This window comes from Diabrotica virgifera, chromosome 1, assembly GCF_917563875.1.
Source record: "Diabrotica virgifera virgifera chromosome 1, PGI_DIABVI_V3a".
NCBI lineage: Eukaryota > Metazoa > Arthropoda > Insecta > Coleoptera > Chrysomelidae > Diabrotica > Diabrotica virgifera.
Window position 1 is genome coordinate 122,438,334 of NC_065443.1, and position 20,447 is coordinate 122,458,780.

Sequence of the window (20,447 nt, forward strand, 5' to 3'; positions counted from 1 at the left end):
ATTAGTTTGCGCAGATTGTACGCGGTTGACTATAAGCTCTAGGTATTCAGAATATTTTGCAATCAAAATGACAGCAACAATAAATCCTGACTTGCATGCCGCAGAATGTAACTGATAAGATGTTTTCCACCTACCTCTACCGAAAGTATACTTTTCCTGCCCTAGAAGGACCAAGGAGGGTTAAAAATTATCCACAACATTGCATTACATCTGATTATCTAAATACCTTTGTTCCTAAAAATCTCAAATAATTAGTCGTTGTCGGCGTACTATTGCCCTATTAGATGTTATAATTAGCATTTCTATAATTTAATTCATTTCCTCATACTTTTATAAAAACTTGACAGTGGACTACAAATAATCCCCTTGAATACCTTCAACACCATCCCAAAATGGAATGGGACGATATCATTCATGTGTCAAATTAGTAAAATCTAAAAGAAAAAAGGCCTATAAGTGGGTAAAAACAACCATAGTTTGTTAAAAATGCAAGTATGTATGCGGTAAACACAGCAAGAACTCAAAAATGTTTCTGTATCCTACGATGATGCGAATTCCACTGAAGCCGAAGACTCCGGGTAAATTATAAATTCGTATCTTTTAATTGTTCCATTAACGTCTAAGAATAATATGAAAGTGTTATTTTTAAATTAGTTTAAATAAAGATGCACGTTTTTGATTAATTTATGTGTGGACATTTATTGACCCTCCTTGGTCCTCGCTGTTTCTACTAAAAGGTTGGTAGTGCGAGATTTGAGTGGATCAACTTCATGATTTGTCAGGAAATCATCAATTGCCTTTGCAATGCTTGGTGCATTCAGAGCATCGAGCTGAACAAACCCTGTAAATTCTTCACGAATTTCTTCTGCTTCTTCATCAAAATATCTCAAACCAATTGACAACTGTAACAAATAATAGCAGATTTCAAATTTTCATTAAAATTTTGTTAAGTTTATGTCGTTTTTTCGTCCCAGCTAGAATGTAGAAACAGAGTGATTGCATTCAAAATCAAGATTAAGTTACAACTTTGTATTTTTCTATATTGCTTATTCACCAATTTTACACTCGCCTCGTCCTCTCTAGGGGGGGGGGGGCAGCTGCCCCTCCTTGTGGACGCCCATGATTGTACATACATATATCAAAGCACGGAATCATACTCTTTTGAGCTGTGTTAAAAGATCTTCAACCACCATTTACTACAGTAGAAGTAATAAAGCTCCTTGACAAGCACACGTAGCCAAGGGAGGGGTCCATGGGGTCCGGACCCCTCCCAAAACTGTCTCGGCTTTGGTACCAAGGCAGCAAGTTTATCCCCAAGGTATTAGGTATAATTGTTTTGAAAAGGTTAACGAAATTATTATTTTTTACTAGGATTATTTCTATTTTTATTCAGTGTACGGATCAACTTATATCCAATTTAAACATCAGATTTACCAAAAACGAAAGTACTCTATCAGCATTTCCAAATTCTTTTACTTTTTATAGAAGACCAGGTGTACTCTTTTCTATGGAATCCTATATTTCGGTAGTAGTCACTAACATCGTCAGGGATGCTAAAATGATATTAAAGATACAATGGTGAAATTAGGTATTAAAAACAACTTCTAAGGTGAGATTGTCGCATATATGTTGATGTTATATCCTACCCTAATTTTCAATACCTAATTTCACAATTGTAGCTTTAATATCATTTTGGCGTCACTGATGATGTTAGTGACTACTAACAAAATATAGGATTCCGTTCTACATTCCGATTCCGTACATTCTATCTTGCACTTAGTAAAAGTAATTTGAAAAAAATGTAAGTTTTACATGTTTAAAATATTTTAAATTTAGAAATATTTGTCCGCAGATTGCTCGTTTACACTGTACACAAAAGTTTGTCGTCATTCTTCCTGTCGCCGGCTAGGGCATAAGTAGCAGTAGCATACTGCCCGTTTTCTTTCGATAGGATTATTCGATTGAGAAACTGATTGCATAGTTAGAATTTCGTTTATGTTCTGTCGAATATTGCACCGTAAATTTGATATGTTTAATCTTTTGCGCATCTATGACTCAGCAAGGCTTTTGCTCAAATCAAACAAAAACTGAGAGTGGAAAACTGGCTTCCTATTTGTTTTGTGCGAATTATGGCAGTATATCACATACGATTGATAGAGTAGTTATGTTTATCATTTCTTAAAAAACACACAGTATCCATGGTAATGTTGCGGTTGCTGCCATGGACCGATTTTGTCAATTCCTTCGTATAAAAATTTGTAAGAGGTAATCCTCCGGTATTGAAGTTTAGGGACTGTCATCAATCATGTATTTGGAGAATGAATCGCAAAGCATAGCAATCTTTACGCCCGTACATAGACGGCTTATGTTACTATCGTTAACACTAAAGCGTCGTAATATTTACTACAGGATACCTAATTCACACACTTCCGCCCAAAATTTAGCTGACGTTTATACACCAATGTTTACCTACTAAAGAACTGTGGCTGAAAGTTCATGGGATTTTGCGTTGTTGAGAAATTTCGCAAAAAATAATTCGGCGTTGTATATTTAATGATTATTAGTATTCTAGGGTTAAAATAGTTTTTTTTTTTCAAATTTGCATATATGTATATGGATCTAAAATTTGAGTTGTGTTTGGACCCCCCTCAAGCACATTTCCTGGCTACGTGCTGAGGAGAACCTTTTATACTCTATCTTGGTTGGCTGATCTCTAGCTCCAATCTCTTACACCCGATAATAATGTTATTAAAATAAAACAAGTGATGTATAATATTCCATTTTCGTTTATTGAGCTATTGTTACATTAATAATACAAATTAACAATTTTATATCATTTTTTATAAGCACCAATCGAATATGATAGATAAAACTTACTAAACCGCAGCAAAAAAAAAAATAAAGTAAATACTTGGGGTACAAATTTTCCGATAAAATATATTTTATACTGCTAAATCGACATATTATATCCCTAATATATATATACTCTGTTATATATACTCTGTACTTAATCTAGGACGAGTAAACTCAAAAGACAGATTGACCACCAATAATGTCACTAGAAGAATCACCAAATACATATTTTTTGGTTGATCATGTTCTTCGAAGGTAATCTATAAATATTATATTATGCTAATACACGTCGCTAAAGAGTTCTAAAAACAACTGTTTTTATACAAAACCAGGCTATAAATCTAATAATTAAAGGAATAACCCAGAAAACACAAAAAATTGCCGATATAATTTAATTAACCTACGATATGCCAATAGTGTCAAAATTTCATAACAGTGGAGTAAACTTGCCTGAGGTTGAACCAGTTACAACCAAGCATTACGGCGCGGTAAATTTGAATTACTCCTCCTAGTTTAAAAAAAGGGTACCTATAGCTACATACGCCATATTTTCAACTCTAAACAAAAGATCACTGAATGTTCAAATCAACATAATAAGGACCAGTGCCACATACATCACAAATATGTTTTTAAAAATTAATTAATCTCAGAATATATTGATTGAATATTGTGTCGTTAATCAATTATTACATCTATACAAAAATAAAACTGTTATGCTTAGGTGAGTAATAATCGTCCAATTCAAGATCAAATTATGTAACATAAAAAGAGACAAAGGGAGAGGACGAACGCAAATTTAGCAGTATAAAGGTTTTAACAAATATATTTCTTTTATATTAATATCATATTATAATAGAAATTGATTAAATTCCAATATATTAAATGATACACAGTGATTCAGTGTGTAAATTTAGCGAAAACCCGACATTGTGGACTGCTAAAATATTTAAAACAATAATATCCTGGTACAGGACACACTCTAATTAGTAGGAAGTTTTGAATACTAAAAAGTACCCTAATAACGTCTAAGTAAATATGTCAGCAGATTAAAATTTGCACTATATGAAAAAACATTAACAATTAATGTTTTGCAAAAAATAGGAAAGTCGCTTGAGAGCGTTATAAATATATTTTAAACATTTTGTTGTTATTATTTTCTTTTTGATAAGTTCATTTTTTAGAGAACTAATAATTTTAATACATTGAGTTTCAGGACCTTATTTTATTTTCTTTATTTTTCCCCACTCAAAACCTATACATGTAAAAAAATATATGAATGACTTGGTAAAAGAATAACGAATGTTTGCATCAATACATATAAAAAAATACTTTCTGAGAAATTTTTCTGATGCAAGTTTTTAGACTATATGTACGTAAAATCATAAAAAGAAGAAAATATTTATAGAAATTAATCATAGCATATATTTATTATATTAATTTGTTAATATAATACTTAGCGTGAATATCTGCGCCATCTATAAAGCTTGCCACGCATGAGGAGCTATACTATAATATACATTATATCTCATATATTAAGAAATATCGCACTTCAGACTACTAAACCGAAGTGCGGTTTGTTTATGATTTATGACATATTTCGTTTCGGCTATTTAAGTTCTATACTCTATACTCTATACGAACACCAAAAACGCAGAAGGAATTTTTTAACTAGTTGTTAACTGATTTCTGTTTACGAGATACTAAACATATATTATTATTACATATTCTGAAATATATCTGGTATCATCTGTGGATGTACTTACTATAAATATTATGTCACTATTTAGCTATAATATACAGGGTGTAACAAAAATTCAGGTCATAAATTTATTCACATATTCTGGGACCAAAAATAGTTCGATTGAACACAACTTACCTTAGTGCAAATGTGCACATAAAAAAAGTTACAGCCCTTTGAAGCTACAAAATGAAAATCGATTTTTTCCAATATATCGAAAACTATTACAGATTTTTTATTGAAAATGGACATGTTTATTATAGCACTAGCATCTAAAGAAAAAATTATAGTGAAATTTGGACACCCCAGAAAAACTTAATGGGGTTTTGTTCCTTTAAACCCCCCCAAACTTTTGTGTACGTTCCAAATAAATTATGATTGTAGTACCATTAGTTAAACACATTGTTTTTAAAATTTTTTTGCCTCTTAGTACTTTTTCGAAAAGTCAGTTTATATCGAGATATTTTGCGTATTTGTCAAATCCACCACAATTTGTATATGGTTAAGTACGTTTATGGAGACTTGGTAATAATATGAAAATTTATTTATGATTTACATACATTTTTAGGTATTTTTTGAACCATATTAAAAAAGAAGCCACATCTCGATAAAATGTGCCTTCTCGAAAAAATACAGAGGCAAAATTTTTTTAAAAACACTCTGTTTAACTAAACTATTACTGCAGTAATAGTTTAATTGGAACGTACACAAACATTGGGGGGTTTAAAGGGACAAAACCCTCATAAAATTGTTATGTAAACATATTAAAAAAGAACTCGATAAAAACTACCTTTTCGAAAAAATACTAAGAGGCAAAAAAAGCTTTAAAAATATTGAATTTAACTAATGTTGAAACAATAGTAATTTAATTGGGACGTACACAAAAGTTTGGGGGGGTTTAAGGGAACAAAACCCCCATAAAATTTTTATGGGGTGCACAAATTTTACTATAATTTTTCTTTAAGATGCTCCAACCATAAGAATGCAACATGTCCATTTTCAATAAAAAATCTCTAATAGTTTTCGATATATTCGAAAAAATCGATTTTCATTTTGTAACTTCAAAGGGCTGTAACTTTTTTTAGGTGCACATTAATTTGTACTAAGGTAAGTTAGGTTCATTCGAACTATTTTTGGTCCCAGAATATGTGATTTAATTTATGACCTGTATTTTTGTTACACCCTGTATATTATAGTATAGCTTCCAGTGCGTGACAATCTTTAAATGACAAGATTGAGTTGACAAGAACTTGGCTTTAAAAATACTATAGTATTAAAACTCCCTATTATGTAAAATATATTTTAACATAAACATTCGATTTTAAGGTAATACTAAACATTAAGATGCTATCACAACTCCACACTGAACGACTGAATTGCGGGTATTTGTTTAATACATTACTAATATAGTTGTAAGAATTGCTATGTTACGGCCCAGATAATGACATAATTGAAATGTACGCTAAACCAAGCAATATCACCAAATAATACTTTAAGTATTTTCAATTTTCTACAGTTCTAAAGAAAAGTGATAAATTAAAAAAAAGGGTACCCCATTAATATCCGCTGTGAGCTCGTAGGTAGAGGGGGTATTTAAAAGTTCGTGAGCGCCAGTAGTGACAAGTCGGTGAACTTCTGTTGGAAATTTGACATAAATGTCAAAATGATTAATTTAAAACATTGAAATTAAAAACATTAATAGGAAAAAATATTAGTTTTACTTTATATATATATATATATATATATATATATATATATATATATATATATATTTACTTTAAATATACTTACGTTTTAAATATTATAAGTATTAAAATTTGTTTTTTACATTTAATGATCATTAGGGTGGTCCTTATTTTCGAAAGTTCATATTTTTTCAAAATTATTTGTAATTTTGTTCAGTTACACCAAAACATTAAAAATACAAAATTTCAGCTCAATCCGATAATATTAACACGTGCCGCATTGGCCTTGAAGTTTCATGCATCTGACTGTCTAACATGCTACGACGAGTCGGCGCCAAGTGCGTTCGAATTCGCTACAAGCGCGACTACAAGTCTCGACAAGTCAATTTTGTTTTTACATATTATTTGTTCAATGCTACATTCGTTTTAGTTTCGTACTTGAAGTGCATAAGAAAAGACGTGCTATATAAGTAATTGATAAAAGTGCTGAAATGTCCACTTTGCGGAACAATATTTATCTAGTTGGAGTGATGAAAAATCAAATCTGCGGTAGTAAATTACCATGTAAACGAGATGTTTTGAGTGTACTTTTTTATAACATGAGAGTGGTAAATTTAAATCTTAATGACAGCAGTGCTTTAGTTATTGATGAAGTGGTCGTTTTTTGGAAAAAAGCAAGAATCCCAGTTCAAAACCGTTCAAACTGTATTTTGAAATTAAAATCTTTGTACGATAATGTCAGAAATTTAGAAAAATCTAAAAATAGAGATACTGAACGGCAGAGAGAAAAAGAAAATGATTTTAAAGAAGCTTTAGACAACCTTTTCGATATTGCCACCTTAAATGCGTTAAATGAGATTAAAATCGCCGAAGATAGAGAATTTTTAATTAAGCAAAGGGAGAAAGGTAGAGTAGGTTGTATGTTGGGAGTAGATATCAAATTATTACGTAAGGAAAAGCGGAAAGAAGAACGCACAGCTGCAGAGTTGAAAAGAAAAGAAGATTTGTTGGAAAATTCTAGTTGTTCGATTGGACATTTTGAAATGGAAGATAAAGAACACGAAGATTCACAGAAAAAAGTGATAAATCAAGACAACAGTGAAGATGACATATATTTCATATCGGAATCTCAACAGGGTCCATCTTCAAACAAGAGAGGACGAAAGACGTTAATGACACCTCGCCTGGCCGCTGCCTTGGACAAATGTAAAGTGAGTGACAGGGATGCAATGCATATTATTTCTGCCGTCCTAGAAGCTCTTAATATAGATATCACCGAGTTTGTTCTCAATAGATCGTCTATCAAAAGAAATAGAGAGATTTTGCGGAAAATAAAATATTCATCAATAAAATCGGTAGGAAATGATGCAAATTTTATTGAAGTGCATTGGGATTCCAAATTATTGCCTGATATCACAAAAAATGAGAAAATTGATCGGCTTCCTGTGATCGCGGTTGGTTTAGATTTTGAACAATTATTAGGAGTACCTGGAATTGCATCATCAGCAGGATCGGAAGTTTGCTCTGCTGTGTTCCATATCACTGATGAATGGAATTTAACCGAAAAAATTCAAGCCTTTTGTTTTGATACTACAGCATCAAACACTGGACGTATAAAAGGAGCTGCAGTTCTGCTTCAACAAAGGTTAGGGCGAGATATTTTGTGGCTTCCATGCCGACACCATATATTTGAGGTCGTTTTGGCTGGTGTATTCACGAGGACAAAAGCAATTGTAACATCCGGCCCTGAAATTGCTCAATTCAAAGCACTTAAAGAAAACTGGAAGAATATTGATAAAATGAAATTTTTAGATTATACCAGCGATGAAGCCGTTTATAATGCACTGAAAGATGTAGCGCCCGAAATTATTTATTTTGTGAAACAGAAACTTGCAGAAGAGCAACCACGTGATGACTACAAAGAGTTTTTGCAATTGACGCTCATTTTTTTGGGAGATAAAACAAATGTGAGTTTTAGGGCCCCCGGTGCATATCATTTAGCGAGATGGATGGCTAAAGCGATTTATTGTTTAAAACTTTTTTTATTTCGCGATCAAATGAAAATGAGAAAGGATAATTCCAAACTGAATGCAGAAATTTGCGTTTTCGTTGTATACTGTTATGTAGAGGCCTGGTTTTCAGCAACGAATACTACAGGAGCTCCCCTAAATGATATATATTTTTTGAGAAAATTGGTTATATTTAAAAATATTAATGAAAACATTGCAACCATTGCAATAACAAAATTTTTAAACCATTTATGGTATCTAAGTGAAGAGTGTGCTGCCATGGCAATATTTGACGATAGAATTGAGAGAGTTGAAAAACTTAGAATGGCTCAAAAAATTATGGAATGTGCAAGTAAAAACATAGAGACTGTGAATGAAAAAGAAGAAGAAAATGAAGAGACAGAAGTCATTGAGAAAAAACTATCGTTGCAAATCCGAGATGTCCAAAATTTTGTTCAAAAAGATCTACCAACTGAATTATTGTCCGCCAATTCACTTCAGTTATTTAAACGATTCGGTATTTGTGTTGAATTTCTTCAGGACGATCCGCTGAATTGGGAAAACAGAGAGGATTATCGCACAGGAAAAAATATCATTTCAACCTTAAAATGTACAAATGATATTGCAGAAAGAGGAGTCAAGTTGATTGAGGATTACAATGAAAAAATGACGAAAAATGAACATCAAAAACAATTTTTGATACAGGTATGTAGTATGTATAAACAATAGTTATTTATGAAACAGTTCGTGAAGTATGCTTTTTGCGAACGCACGCGATACTTAGAGTACGAGCGATAGCGAGTGCTCTACATCGCGTAAGTTCGCAAAAAGTACTTCACGCACAGTTTCATACAATATTTTATCTACTCTACGATAAATAAATCAAAAAACTGTAACTCTTCGTCACTGGAATTCATTTCAATTCTATTTACAATTTTTAGAACTTTGACATTTAAAAATTCTAATTTCTTTCAAACCACAAAACTGTCAAAATTTTTGTTGTAATTTATTGCTCATTATGTCATCACCATGACAACGCGAAAGTTAAGGATATTTGATTATATGAAAGTGTGTGAAAAACCCATTGAAAGTGTGTGAAAAAGTTAGTCCCATTTAAAATACACAGGTACTTCACGCACACTTTAAATCCTTCACGAACTGCTATCTATAATGACAGTTTTCACAAACTAAAAACTGATACATAATATGACGTAGAGTAGATAAATTTAATTTTTTGTTATTTTTTTCTTAGCAGTTAGTCCCATTTAAAATACACAGGTACTTCACGCACACTTTAAATCCTTCACGAACTGCTATCTATAATGACAGTTTTCACAAACTAAAAACTGATACATAATATGACGTAGAGTAGATAAATTTAATTTTTTGTTATTTTTTTCTTGAACACATTATATAGGCTAGGTTCAGAAAACACATTCAATATTATTTTTTTTTATTCAGGTTGTTCAGGAGTACCGGAGAGAGTTCCCAGTCGCCACAAAAGGAGGCTTACTTAAATCCAAAATATGTATCTGAAGTGGATGTATCATTTCAATAAATAAAAAATATAGTATTAGGATAAACTATATCTTTATTTTACGTTTTCATTTTAATTAGTATGTTTTTATACTAAAGTTTAAAAAAAATGCGTAATTTTATGTTTACAGTCGAGCGTACGCGTACATTGTCGTTCTTATAGGTAATAACTGCCTTACATTGAATCTCACAACTTTAGCGTCGATGCGGCACGTGTTAATATTAACCGATTGAGCTGAAATTTGTTATATTTTCATGTCTTATATAAAGGTACATTCTGGCAAATAATTTCTAAAAAATTCGAAAAAAAATTTTTTTCCTTATAAATAAGGACCACCCTAATGATCATGTATAATAATTAATTAATTGTCAAAGTATCAGAAGTAGGAAAGAAGGAAACTAATATTCGCCAGTCAACACGTCAAAATAATAAGCAAAGTCTTCAAAAAATCTAATTACTTCTTTACATTGTAAATATTACACGATAAGCATTAAATAATAAATTTGAAACAATTATTTGCTATTATTCGCAATACTTTTCTCATTAAATTTCCAGCAAAAGTTGCACTCGTAATCTGCTAGTTGGCAATACCAGCGAAGCTCACAGCGTATAGGCCAAATACTCTCACTCCCAGAATTCAATTTTTTTCATGTTTTTACGTTATATGCGGTTCAAAAATAAGACTCAGCACAATAATTAAAGACCGCCACTACGTACCTCTACCAGCAAAAACGTAATTTTTTCGATTTTTTGCTGGGTTGTAATCAGTTTAAAAATTTCTAAAAATTCACACGCATAGTTTACGCTTTTACAAAACTTGTCAGTTTTTTATAGACCCGTAAGATGAGTGTACATAACCTCAAAATGATTTTTTTTCCAAAAAAAGCATCAACTTTTTGAGATGACTGCGGGTCTAATTTCTTTTTTTATTTTATTAGTCCAGGGCGCATCTGTTTTAAGATGGACATTGAGCGCTGACTCATATTTTTTTGCAAAATGGCTTGGAATTAACTCATATTATAGTAATAATTCAGTTATTCTCCCACTCAAAAAGGTCCGGAACATTGTTTAAATAATCAAAATGTCAAAAATGAAAGAAAAATTCGATTTTTTTCTTCGTTTTTCGATTATAACTTTAAAAGTATTCACTTCCGAGAAAAGTTGCACTAACATAAAAGTTGCGTAATTAAATTTCGTACAATATAGGATTAGTTAAAAATTTTAAAAATTGTCACCCTTGTTGCAAAATAGCAATAATTGCGAAAAAACCATAAAAAACAGGTATTCGCATTTCACGTTTTTCAACTATTTGCGCTACACTTCGGACCTTCATATTGTACCCAAAAAAACTTTATGATATAATAAAATAATACTGTAAATTTCATTGAATTCGGTTCAACAGATTTTGCTCAATACATTTTGCAATCCAGCTTTCGCAAAAAAATTCATTTTTTCAAAATGTTACAGGACTGAAAATAAAGCAGATAGCAAGTTGAATTTTTTTTACATGTATAAGAATACCATACCTTTCATGGAAAATTAAAATCGGTTAACTACCACGGCGTCAGGAATTTTTTTAAATAATCATTAATTTTTGGTGCTACGCGCATGACAGTGGTGTTCGATTCACACAAGTTGATTTCCACCAAAATTTATTCCAATCTTTATCTAATATATTATTTTCTTACTCTATATTTTGTTGTATTTTAATATTTTAATTCCACAAAAATCAAACTAATTTGATTATTGTTTGTGAAATATTGTTTAAACAATTGCATATGTTTAAAAATAATAAACTTTTATTCTCTAAGTTAAAATATATGAACACAGAAAGTTTTTGCTAAAAAAGTGTTATTTTAAAGGACAGAGTATATGTTTTTATTTTGCAATAAACAAATTTATTTATTTATATCGAAATGTACTAAAAATTAAAATGTACCAATTATTATCAAAGGTCATTGGAATGCCCAATCAGAGCAAACGTATTCGCTGTCCTGCGATTAGCACCAAAAATTAATGTTTATTTAAAAAAAATCCTGACGTCGTGGTAGTTAACCGATTTTAATTTTGCAAATTGCATATGAAAGGTACAATATTCTTCTATATGTAAGAAAAAAAATTCAACTTGCTGTCTGCCTTATTTTCAGTCCTGCAACATTTTGAAAAAATGAATTTTTTTTGCGAAAGCTGGATTGCAAAATTTATTTTGCAAAATATATTTAACCGATCTTAATTAAATTTACAGTATTGTTTTATTATATCATAAAGTTTTTCTGGGTGAAATATGAAGGTCCTAAGTGTAGCATAAATGGATGAAAAACGTAAAATGCAAATACTTGTCTTTTTTTTTGTTTTTTTTTTCGCAATTATTGCTATGCAACAAGGGTGACAATTTTTAAAAATTTTAACTAATCCTATATTGTAGGAAATGTAGTTACGCAACTTTTATGTCAATAAAACTTTTCTCGCAAGTGAATACTTTTAAAGTTATAATCAAAAAACGAAGAAAATAATCGAAATTTTCCTTAATTTTTTGAGATTTTGATTATTTAGACAATGTTCCAGACCTTTTTGAGTGGGAGGATAACTCAAATATTATTATATGAGTTATTTTCAAGCAATTTCTGCAAAAAAATATGAGTCACCTCTCAACATCTAAATGTACTAATATTTTTACAGATGCGCCCTGGTCTATATGTATTTAATCAAAATACACATATTTTTGATTTTTTTACAGATTTTTCTGTGAGGTGCGCCATCTTCAAAAATACAAAAAACTAGTGTTTTAGAGGTTTTTGGGATTTCCCCAATTTATAGACTTCAAAATAGATCAAGTTTTTTTTAATAGGTTATATATAATTTGAAGTTACCTATTCCTTTAGAGTGTGGAACATTCAAAAATGGGGCTAAACACTTTTAAACTTCAAAAAACATATTTTTCAAGGGTTTTGAGTTTTTTTCCGGAATTAATAACTAGGTAATACGAAAATAGTTAAAAAAAATAGAAACCAAAGAAGCACATACAATAATTGTTTGTGCGAAAACAAACATGTGTCTTTACTATATTTATTTCTTTATTACCTTTCTACATCATTAAACATCATATTTTCGAAAAATTTTAAAATAACATGAGACGATGTATTTCTTATATTCAGCGAAGCTAAAGATTTCTTGACATACTAAAGACTCCGTTTTATTTTAATAGTGTTTAAAGGTGATAAAAGATGGAAAAAACCAAAAAAAAAAATTCCCAATAAAATTTGAAAACTGGATTTTTGGTATAAGATGAGGTTGCATATATTTCTCTAGAGCTGAAAATACAACATCCCATTGTTATTCAAGTATATACATACTTGAAACGTGCCATGTAATGACCCACAACGACAAAAAAATTATATATTAAATTATTTAAAAAAAAACACCAAATCTACTACGATAATGTCCAGTTTGTTTGTCTCGAGAATACCCTTTTCATAAGATCGTTTTTAAAATGTGTCCCATTTTAAGGTAACATATATTCAAGAACAAAGATTTTCTAACTTTTTAATAACTGTCTATAATTTTTATTTAAAGACTACCAAACTTTTGTAGGTCCTTCAGTTTGCTATCAGATATTTTACTGATAAAAAACTATCTAAGGAATCATAAACTCAATAAAATTTTTAATGGACTTCATTTACGTCTCGGTTTACACTAAAACTCTCAAGACTGATTAGTGCCCCACATTCTCACTAGTTTTTTGTAATTCCCAACACCCACTTTGTGTGACGTCACGATTTCAGCGTTCATTCATATTTCACTACCAGGGCAGTTTAATATCGCTAACCTATAAATATCAATTCACTAATATAGTTTAGTGCTTTGTCTACATGTGCATACTTATATATCAATTACAGAAGCGTTATTTTTTTATAATAAACAAGTATTAAGATTAATATCGTTATTACATTATCTTCATACATATCACAATATTCCGTATTAGAAAACAAATCGAAAAATGACTAGAAGAAAATCGGTAAACTGTTCAAAACATATATAAATATTTTTACAACCAATAAATTAACGTGTAAATATATACAAATTGTCTAAATGTAAAAAAATATACTCGATGTATTTGTCATATTTGCAACATAAAAGTTTTTTTTAATAAAGGTTATGATTCAAAAAATATTTCATATACAAAGCGGCCCAAACGTCTGGAAACGCCTGATTATCTCTTACTTAAAACATTTTGTAATACTTTGAATATTATATTATTATTGGAATATTCACTTCAATACGAGTTCAACACTTAGTATTTCCTTCTCATAGGCATCTTTCAGTGCATCACAGTTTTTCGATTTCTTTCTAACGCATTAAGTTGGAAGTGACAGAAAAAAAGGTACGTCCGTGATTAAATTCATTTATAACATTTATTCTCGATGTTGATAGATGGCGCCATAATCGAACAAAAAATTATTTATGTATAATCTATACGACTATAATCTGTACAATTTATAAAACTATACAAATCAAAGAACATACCTTTTTATAAATGAAATAAACACAATTCATTTGTTTTTATACCAAATTACGATTACGACTTTGACAACACTGTCAGTTTTAATTAAAATGTCACGCTATGATATGATTATCTACATTCCTAAAATCATATATTACATCATTAATGACACACTGAAAGACTGAGAAGAGGAGAACTTTAAATTATAGTCGTATAGATGTGTAATAGGTAAATAATCAGTAAATCGGTAAACCTAAATCTTTTTTTCGATTATAGCGCCATCTATCAACAACTGGAATAACTGTTATACAAGTGCATGTATCACGGACGTGCCTTTTTTTCTGTCACTTGCGTCACACTGAAAAAAGCCTATGAGAAGAACCCTATTTTATCTTTCCACGAATGCCTTAAATAAATAAAACTTCTCAGTGCCAAATACATAGTTTTAATAATTGTTTTATTAACGAATTAATAAAACTTCTCAGTGCCAAATGATACTAAAACTTAACAAGCCCCCCAAGAACCCTCTTCCTACCGACCCATCAGTCTACTACCCATCCCGGGTAAATTGTTTACCCGGGAAAGGCTGTTACCAAGCAGAATAAAGGAAGAACAATCCGCTGCTAGAACATATCCCGACTCACCAATTTGGCTTTCGTGAGAACCACTCGACAACACAAGTTCATAGGATAGTTAATGAAATTGCAAAGAAAAAAAATATTCTCCTAGGCTTTCGATAGAGTATGGCACCATGGACTGCTCTTTAAATTAAAAAATACTTTATCGAGTCACTACTACCTCATACTCAGATCATATCTATCTAATAGAAGCTTCTTCGTTAGACATGGTAGTGGTGAATCCACCATTTGTACCATGGAATCGGGAGTCCCACAAGGCAGCTTTAAGGTCCACTACCTTTCCTGATTTTCACAGCGGATTTACTAGAAACATACAATACTACAATTGCATCCATTTGCAAATGGCGTAGCTTCATTATCAACTAGTGAGAATCCAGTAGATGCCTCTTCTTATCTCCAAACCCACCTAAACCTACTCGCAGAATGGTACAATCAATGGAGAATTAAAATCAACGATAGAAAGTCAGTGCAAGCAACATTTACCTCCCGCCAGGAAATTTGTTCTCCACTCACACCTTGGATTGCATATCGACCAAAGACTAACATGGAATAAACACATTCAAATGAAACGCAAGCAGTTGGATCTCAAGTTCACACAAATGTACTGGCTCCTTTGTAGGAGAAATTGTCATTAAATAACAAATTACTTCTATACAAATCCATATTGAAACCAATTTGGAAGTACGGTATCTATCTCTGAGGATGCGCTAAATTAACGCACATCACACCCATATAGTGATTTCAATCGAAAGTCCTTAGATCAATTACTGGCAGTAATGTCAGTAATTTCACGATTCACAATGATCTGAATATTCCCTTTGTAAAAAATGAAATACAGTTGGCAGCGACCAATGAAATTCGAACAAGAAACCACAACTACGAACTGATTGAACATCTCTACCAGATTGGACCAACAATCAGAAGACTTCAGCGAACGTGGCCACAAGATTTATTACAACATTGAAATAAACCTATAAGGCGAAGAATCATTTTATGCTCCTCCTTCCTTGATTAATAGTCCAATCAAATTTACTTAAAACTCTTATGTAGAAGTTGATTGTAAGTAATAGTTCATAGAAAAATAGTTTTAAAGTAATTCAGTAAATACAGAATGCTATGATTTTGACATTAATTCATAAAACTAACGATAGCTTGATGTTTGTTATAATGAAAAAGAGAGAAATACTGTAATGATGAGGGGCTACGGCGACTGAAAAGATCTTATAATGAAGTAGCCAACTTGTTGAACAATACTTTCCCAAATTCTCCTATCCCTGAGGCGAGGGTACAAAAAATTATAAAGCGCTTTGAGGAAACTGGACAAGTAAAAGATGGCATTCTAACAGATAGACCAAAAACTTTTATAAATTACAATAAAACTTTATATGTAATGTAGAGTTTTATTGCAGATCCACATACATCATCACGCAGAGCTGCACAGATATACACTAAGCATCAAAATTAACGCACCACCTTAAAAATGGGACATTTTTGATGACTCATATTTCCTAAACCTGTTGTCCGATTTGAGTGATTTTTGAAGATATTCTTCTTTAGCCGCAGGTACGTAATTCTAAATGTTTCAGTTGGAAATACCTAATAGTTTCAATACCTATCTATTTGGAAAATGTAAACAAAATAATGTAGTTACCTATTAGTAGGCAATGCTTTAATTTACATAATCTGATTACGAACAAACTTTCTACAAATCTTCATCTCATATATCGTTTTCTTACTCTATATTTTGTTGTATTTTATTTCGACAAAAATCAAACTAATAATTTTATTAAATTCATATAAATTTATGGTGTAAACGTTTAGTTTGTGTATATTCCCACATGACGTATACGAGAGTTTGGTGCAGTTTGAAATGGCGTCAACTTCCGTACGGCGCGGTAGACGTGAAGTGGGTTCAAGCCCCAAGCAAGTTATTTTTTTTTTATAGATTTTATGATTGTAAGTATATTTTTATATAATTTTTGAAGATATTCTTCTTTTTTGAAAGTGGTAGATAAGAAAGTTAGTTTGATTTTTAAATAAAATAAGTACAAATAACCTTTTAAGTATATTTACTTCGTTTAAATTACCTATTATATAATAGAAGAATATCTTCTTACGTGCGTACAAAGTATTTTTAGTAGGTATAATATAGCTTTGTTCTTCAAGAATATCGACGTAATAATATTATTGCTAAAGAGGTAACTGTCATTGTATACCGGGTGTAACAATGATAGTGTGCTTTGTCCTCAAAGTTTGGAACACCCTGTGGAATATTCTAGCGTATATAAAATATTAAAATTAAAACTTAACTGTAGCCTTAGGCTTTCTTAACATTTTGCTTTTTGATTCATTCGCTTATGTGGGATAATAAAAAAGTTAGGTACTTTAACAACTAGCAATGTTATTTATCAATACAGGGTGTTTCTAAATAAGTGCGACAAACTTTAAGGGGTAATTCTGCATGAAAAAATAATGACCGTTTGCTTTATAAACATATGTCCGCAAATGCTTCGTTTCCGAGATACCGGATGTTGAATTTTTTCTTACAAACTGACGATTTATTTACTGCTCTAAAACCGGTTGAGATATGCAAATGAAATTTGGTACTTTTTAAGAGGCAGTTATTGCGCATTTTGACATACAATTAAGAATTTTATATTCACCATTGGCGTGCATACGGGATGTATCTAAAATGTTTGTACCTGTATGCACGCCAATGGTGAATATAAAATTCTTAATTGTATGTCAAAAAATGCGCAATAATTACCCCTTAAAACCTACCAAATTTCATTTGCATATCTCATCCGATTTTAGAGCAATAAATAAATCATTAGTTTGTAAGAAAAAATTCAACATCCGGTATCTCCGAAACGAAGCATTTGCGGACATATGTTTATAAAGAAAACGGTCATTATTTTTTCATGCAGAATTACCCCTTAAAGTTTGTCGCACTTATTTAGAAACACCCTGTATTGATGAATAACATTGCTAGTTGTTAAAGTACCTAACTTTTTATTATCCAACATAAGCGAATGAGTCAAAAAGCAAAATGTTAAGAAAACCTAAGGCTACAGTTGAGTTTTAATTTCAATATTTTATATACGCTAGAATTTTCCACAGGGTGTTCCAAATTTTGAGGAAAAAACACACTATCATTGTTACACCCGATATACAATGACACTTACCTCTTTAGCAATAATATTAATACATCGATATTCTTAAAAAACAAAGCTATAATATACTAAAAAAATCACTCAAATCGGACAACAGGTTTACCAAATACGAGACATCAAAAATGTCCCATTTTTAAGGTGGTGCGTTAATTTTGATGCTTAGTGTATGATGTAGTTCATTCTTCAGTCTTGCGTGTATTACACAAAAATTCTAAACCCTACAAAATACAGGTATTGCAAAAATGAAATGAGGATGACGAGACATTAAAAATAGTGAGGCATGTGATTCAGAACCGCCGGCGACGATTGTCCAAACGTGCGAGGCTTCTTCATGACAACGCCTAACCTCATGTCTCATATTAAACTATTAAGAGATTTTGGCTGGACTGTTTTAGGCTTAAACCGTGATAAATTCGATCGGAAAAAGTCGATTTTGATCTCTGTCTAATAAGGGGAAACAAATGCTACTATCTCTGTCAGTATCTCTCGCTAATTTTGTAATACCCACCATAAATTTTTTCCGTATCTGTATTATATAAATATGTTTTTGCCAAGATTTGGGAAAATAAAAAGGATCAAAAAAACATTCTAGTTGACTAACATCCTGGATTGTTTAATACAACTTTCTGGTACAGCAAAAGTGTTGATAAATTACTTATGTATGTTGCAAATATCACAGCGGCATAATAATTATTCGAAAAAAACCATATGTATACCTAACATTAAACGGATTGGTTAATATTTTGATTTACAAAAACTGAAGTAAAACAGTATTAGAATTCGACGGCCACAATCCAATAAGGGAGGTATATACGTCTACACATTTCTTACTTAATGGGTCCGTTTCTGGGATAGTGCTGAGCGGAAAACTGTCTCCCTAATAGACAAAATAAATCAATTAATATACATAATACAACATAACAAAAATTGATTAATATTATTTAGCAGCTTTAATAGTAATAACCTCAATTTCAGTTGAAAATACGTATTTTGACGTTTTAAATTCCACTTTGAAAATAAATACCAAATTTTTATCAGGACACAATCAAAAGGACACCAATGACATTTCTATAACATTATAAATTTTAATATTTTTCAAAATTTAAACCCAATGTTACTAAAGATCAGCAGTCGGATATTGTTTATAAAGTGAATTGTAAAGACTGCAATTCAACATATATTGGGCAAACAAACGAACATCTACATAGAAGGAATGTTGCACACAAAAACACTGTACAAACAAATTAAACACCACAACCTAAACTAAGCATTCTATAGAAAATAACCATGGTTTTAACTTTGAAAATTTACAGATGTTAGGAAACGAACAGAACTACAACAAATGATGTGTATTGGAGATAATTCACATAAAGAAAGATCAAAATTTTATCAATAACAAGACCGATATCAAGGATCTCTTCAATGTATATCACAATTTAAGAAAATAAATTTATTTGTCTGTTAATACACCGTTGATATTTTAAATACGACCCTAAACCAGTCGTAGATTTCAAGTATCCGCCATCTTGTTTTAGGTTAAAATATTTCTTTTGCATTCCATTGCAAACTATGATTATCCGATACTATGAATAAGGCTGCCCTCTGGTAGAAACTAGTAAAAAAATATTTATAGAGATAATAGCGACAAATTGGAATACACCAAACGAGATGGGATGTGCACTCATGGTAGATGTTGAAAAAGTATCTATTCGTTACAAAGTACTCGTTACTTACGAATACCGAAATTAACGATTACTATACAAGAGGCAAATCGTTACTTTGATTACTCTGATTACTTCGTTACTTCGTATCAATCGTTCAGACCGAGCAACGACTATTGTATCTACTTTGATTACTCTGATTACTTCGTACCAATCGTATCAGAGCGAGTAACGACTATTGTATCTACTTTGATCACTCTGATTACTTCGTTATTTCGTATCAGAGCGAGTAACGACTATTGTATCTACAACCAGTACACTTGATTACTTTCTACCAACAGTATCCCAGCGAGTAACGGACGGGACCGGTATTTTACGAGTGTTATCGAATATCGTTATCGGTATGAAGCGTTTTAAGGGTGTGAGGGTGAGGAGAAGATAGAAGATGAAACAGGGAAAAAGGGAGGTATAATGGTATACGCAAAATATGTAATGCATCTCTTAACAAAGATCTAATGCGAGAACCCTATATTTTTATCTAGATCTACATCTATACAAATTACCTACCTACTGAGAAATACGATTCTCGATATGATTACCGGTACTCAAATAAAAAAGTAATAAAAGTAATCATAGTAATCAAATCATTTTT

General features: G+C 31.2%; 2 protein-coding genes across 2 annotated transcripts in view; one reads left to right on the top strand and one right to left on the bottom strand.

Annotated features, from left to right (window-relative positions):
* Window positions 1-8,614: 8,614 nt before the first annotated feature.
* On the top strand, window positions 8,615-9,873 carry LOC126880211 (uncharacterized). Its single transcript, XM_050644003.1, has 2 exons — window positions 8,615-8,990; window positions 9,747-9,873. Exons 1-2 carry the CDS (start codon window positions 8,625-8,627, stop codon window positions 9,819-9,821), a joined length of 441 nt encoding a protein of 146 aa, XP_050499960.1. The 5' UTR covers window positions 8,615-8,624; the 3' UTR covers window positions 9,822-9,873.
* Window positions 9,874-18,107: 8,234 nt separating this feature from the next.
* Window positions 18,108-20,447, bottom strand: part of LOC114324350 (uncharacterized) — a 47,687-nt gene continuing 45,347 nt past the window's right edge. Inside the window, exon 10 of the mRNA XM_028272153.2 lies at window positions 18,108-19,011. Within this exon, the coding sequence (XP_028127954.1) occupies window positions 18,883-19,011 (129 nt within the window). The 3' untranslated portion in view covers window positions 18,108-18,882. The remainder of the gene's footprint in view (window positions 19,012-20,447) is intronic.

What these genes read in the sequence shown, in the direction of transcription:
- LOC126880211 (XM_050644003.1), top strand. Translation starts at nt 8,625, where the DNA reads ATGGAATGTGCAAGTAAAAACATAGAGACTGTGAATGAAAAAGAAGAA. An exon ending in AAAAACAATTTTTGATACAG is followed by an intron (nt 8,991 to 9,746) that starts GTATGTAGTATG and finishes TTTTTTATTCAG; the next exon opens with GTTGTTCAGGAGTACCGGAG.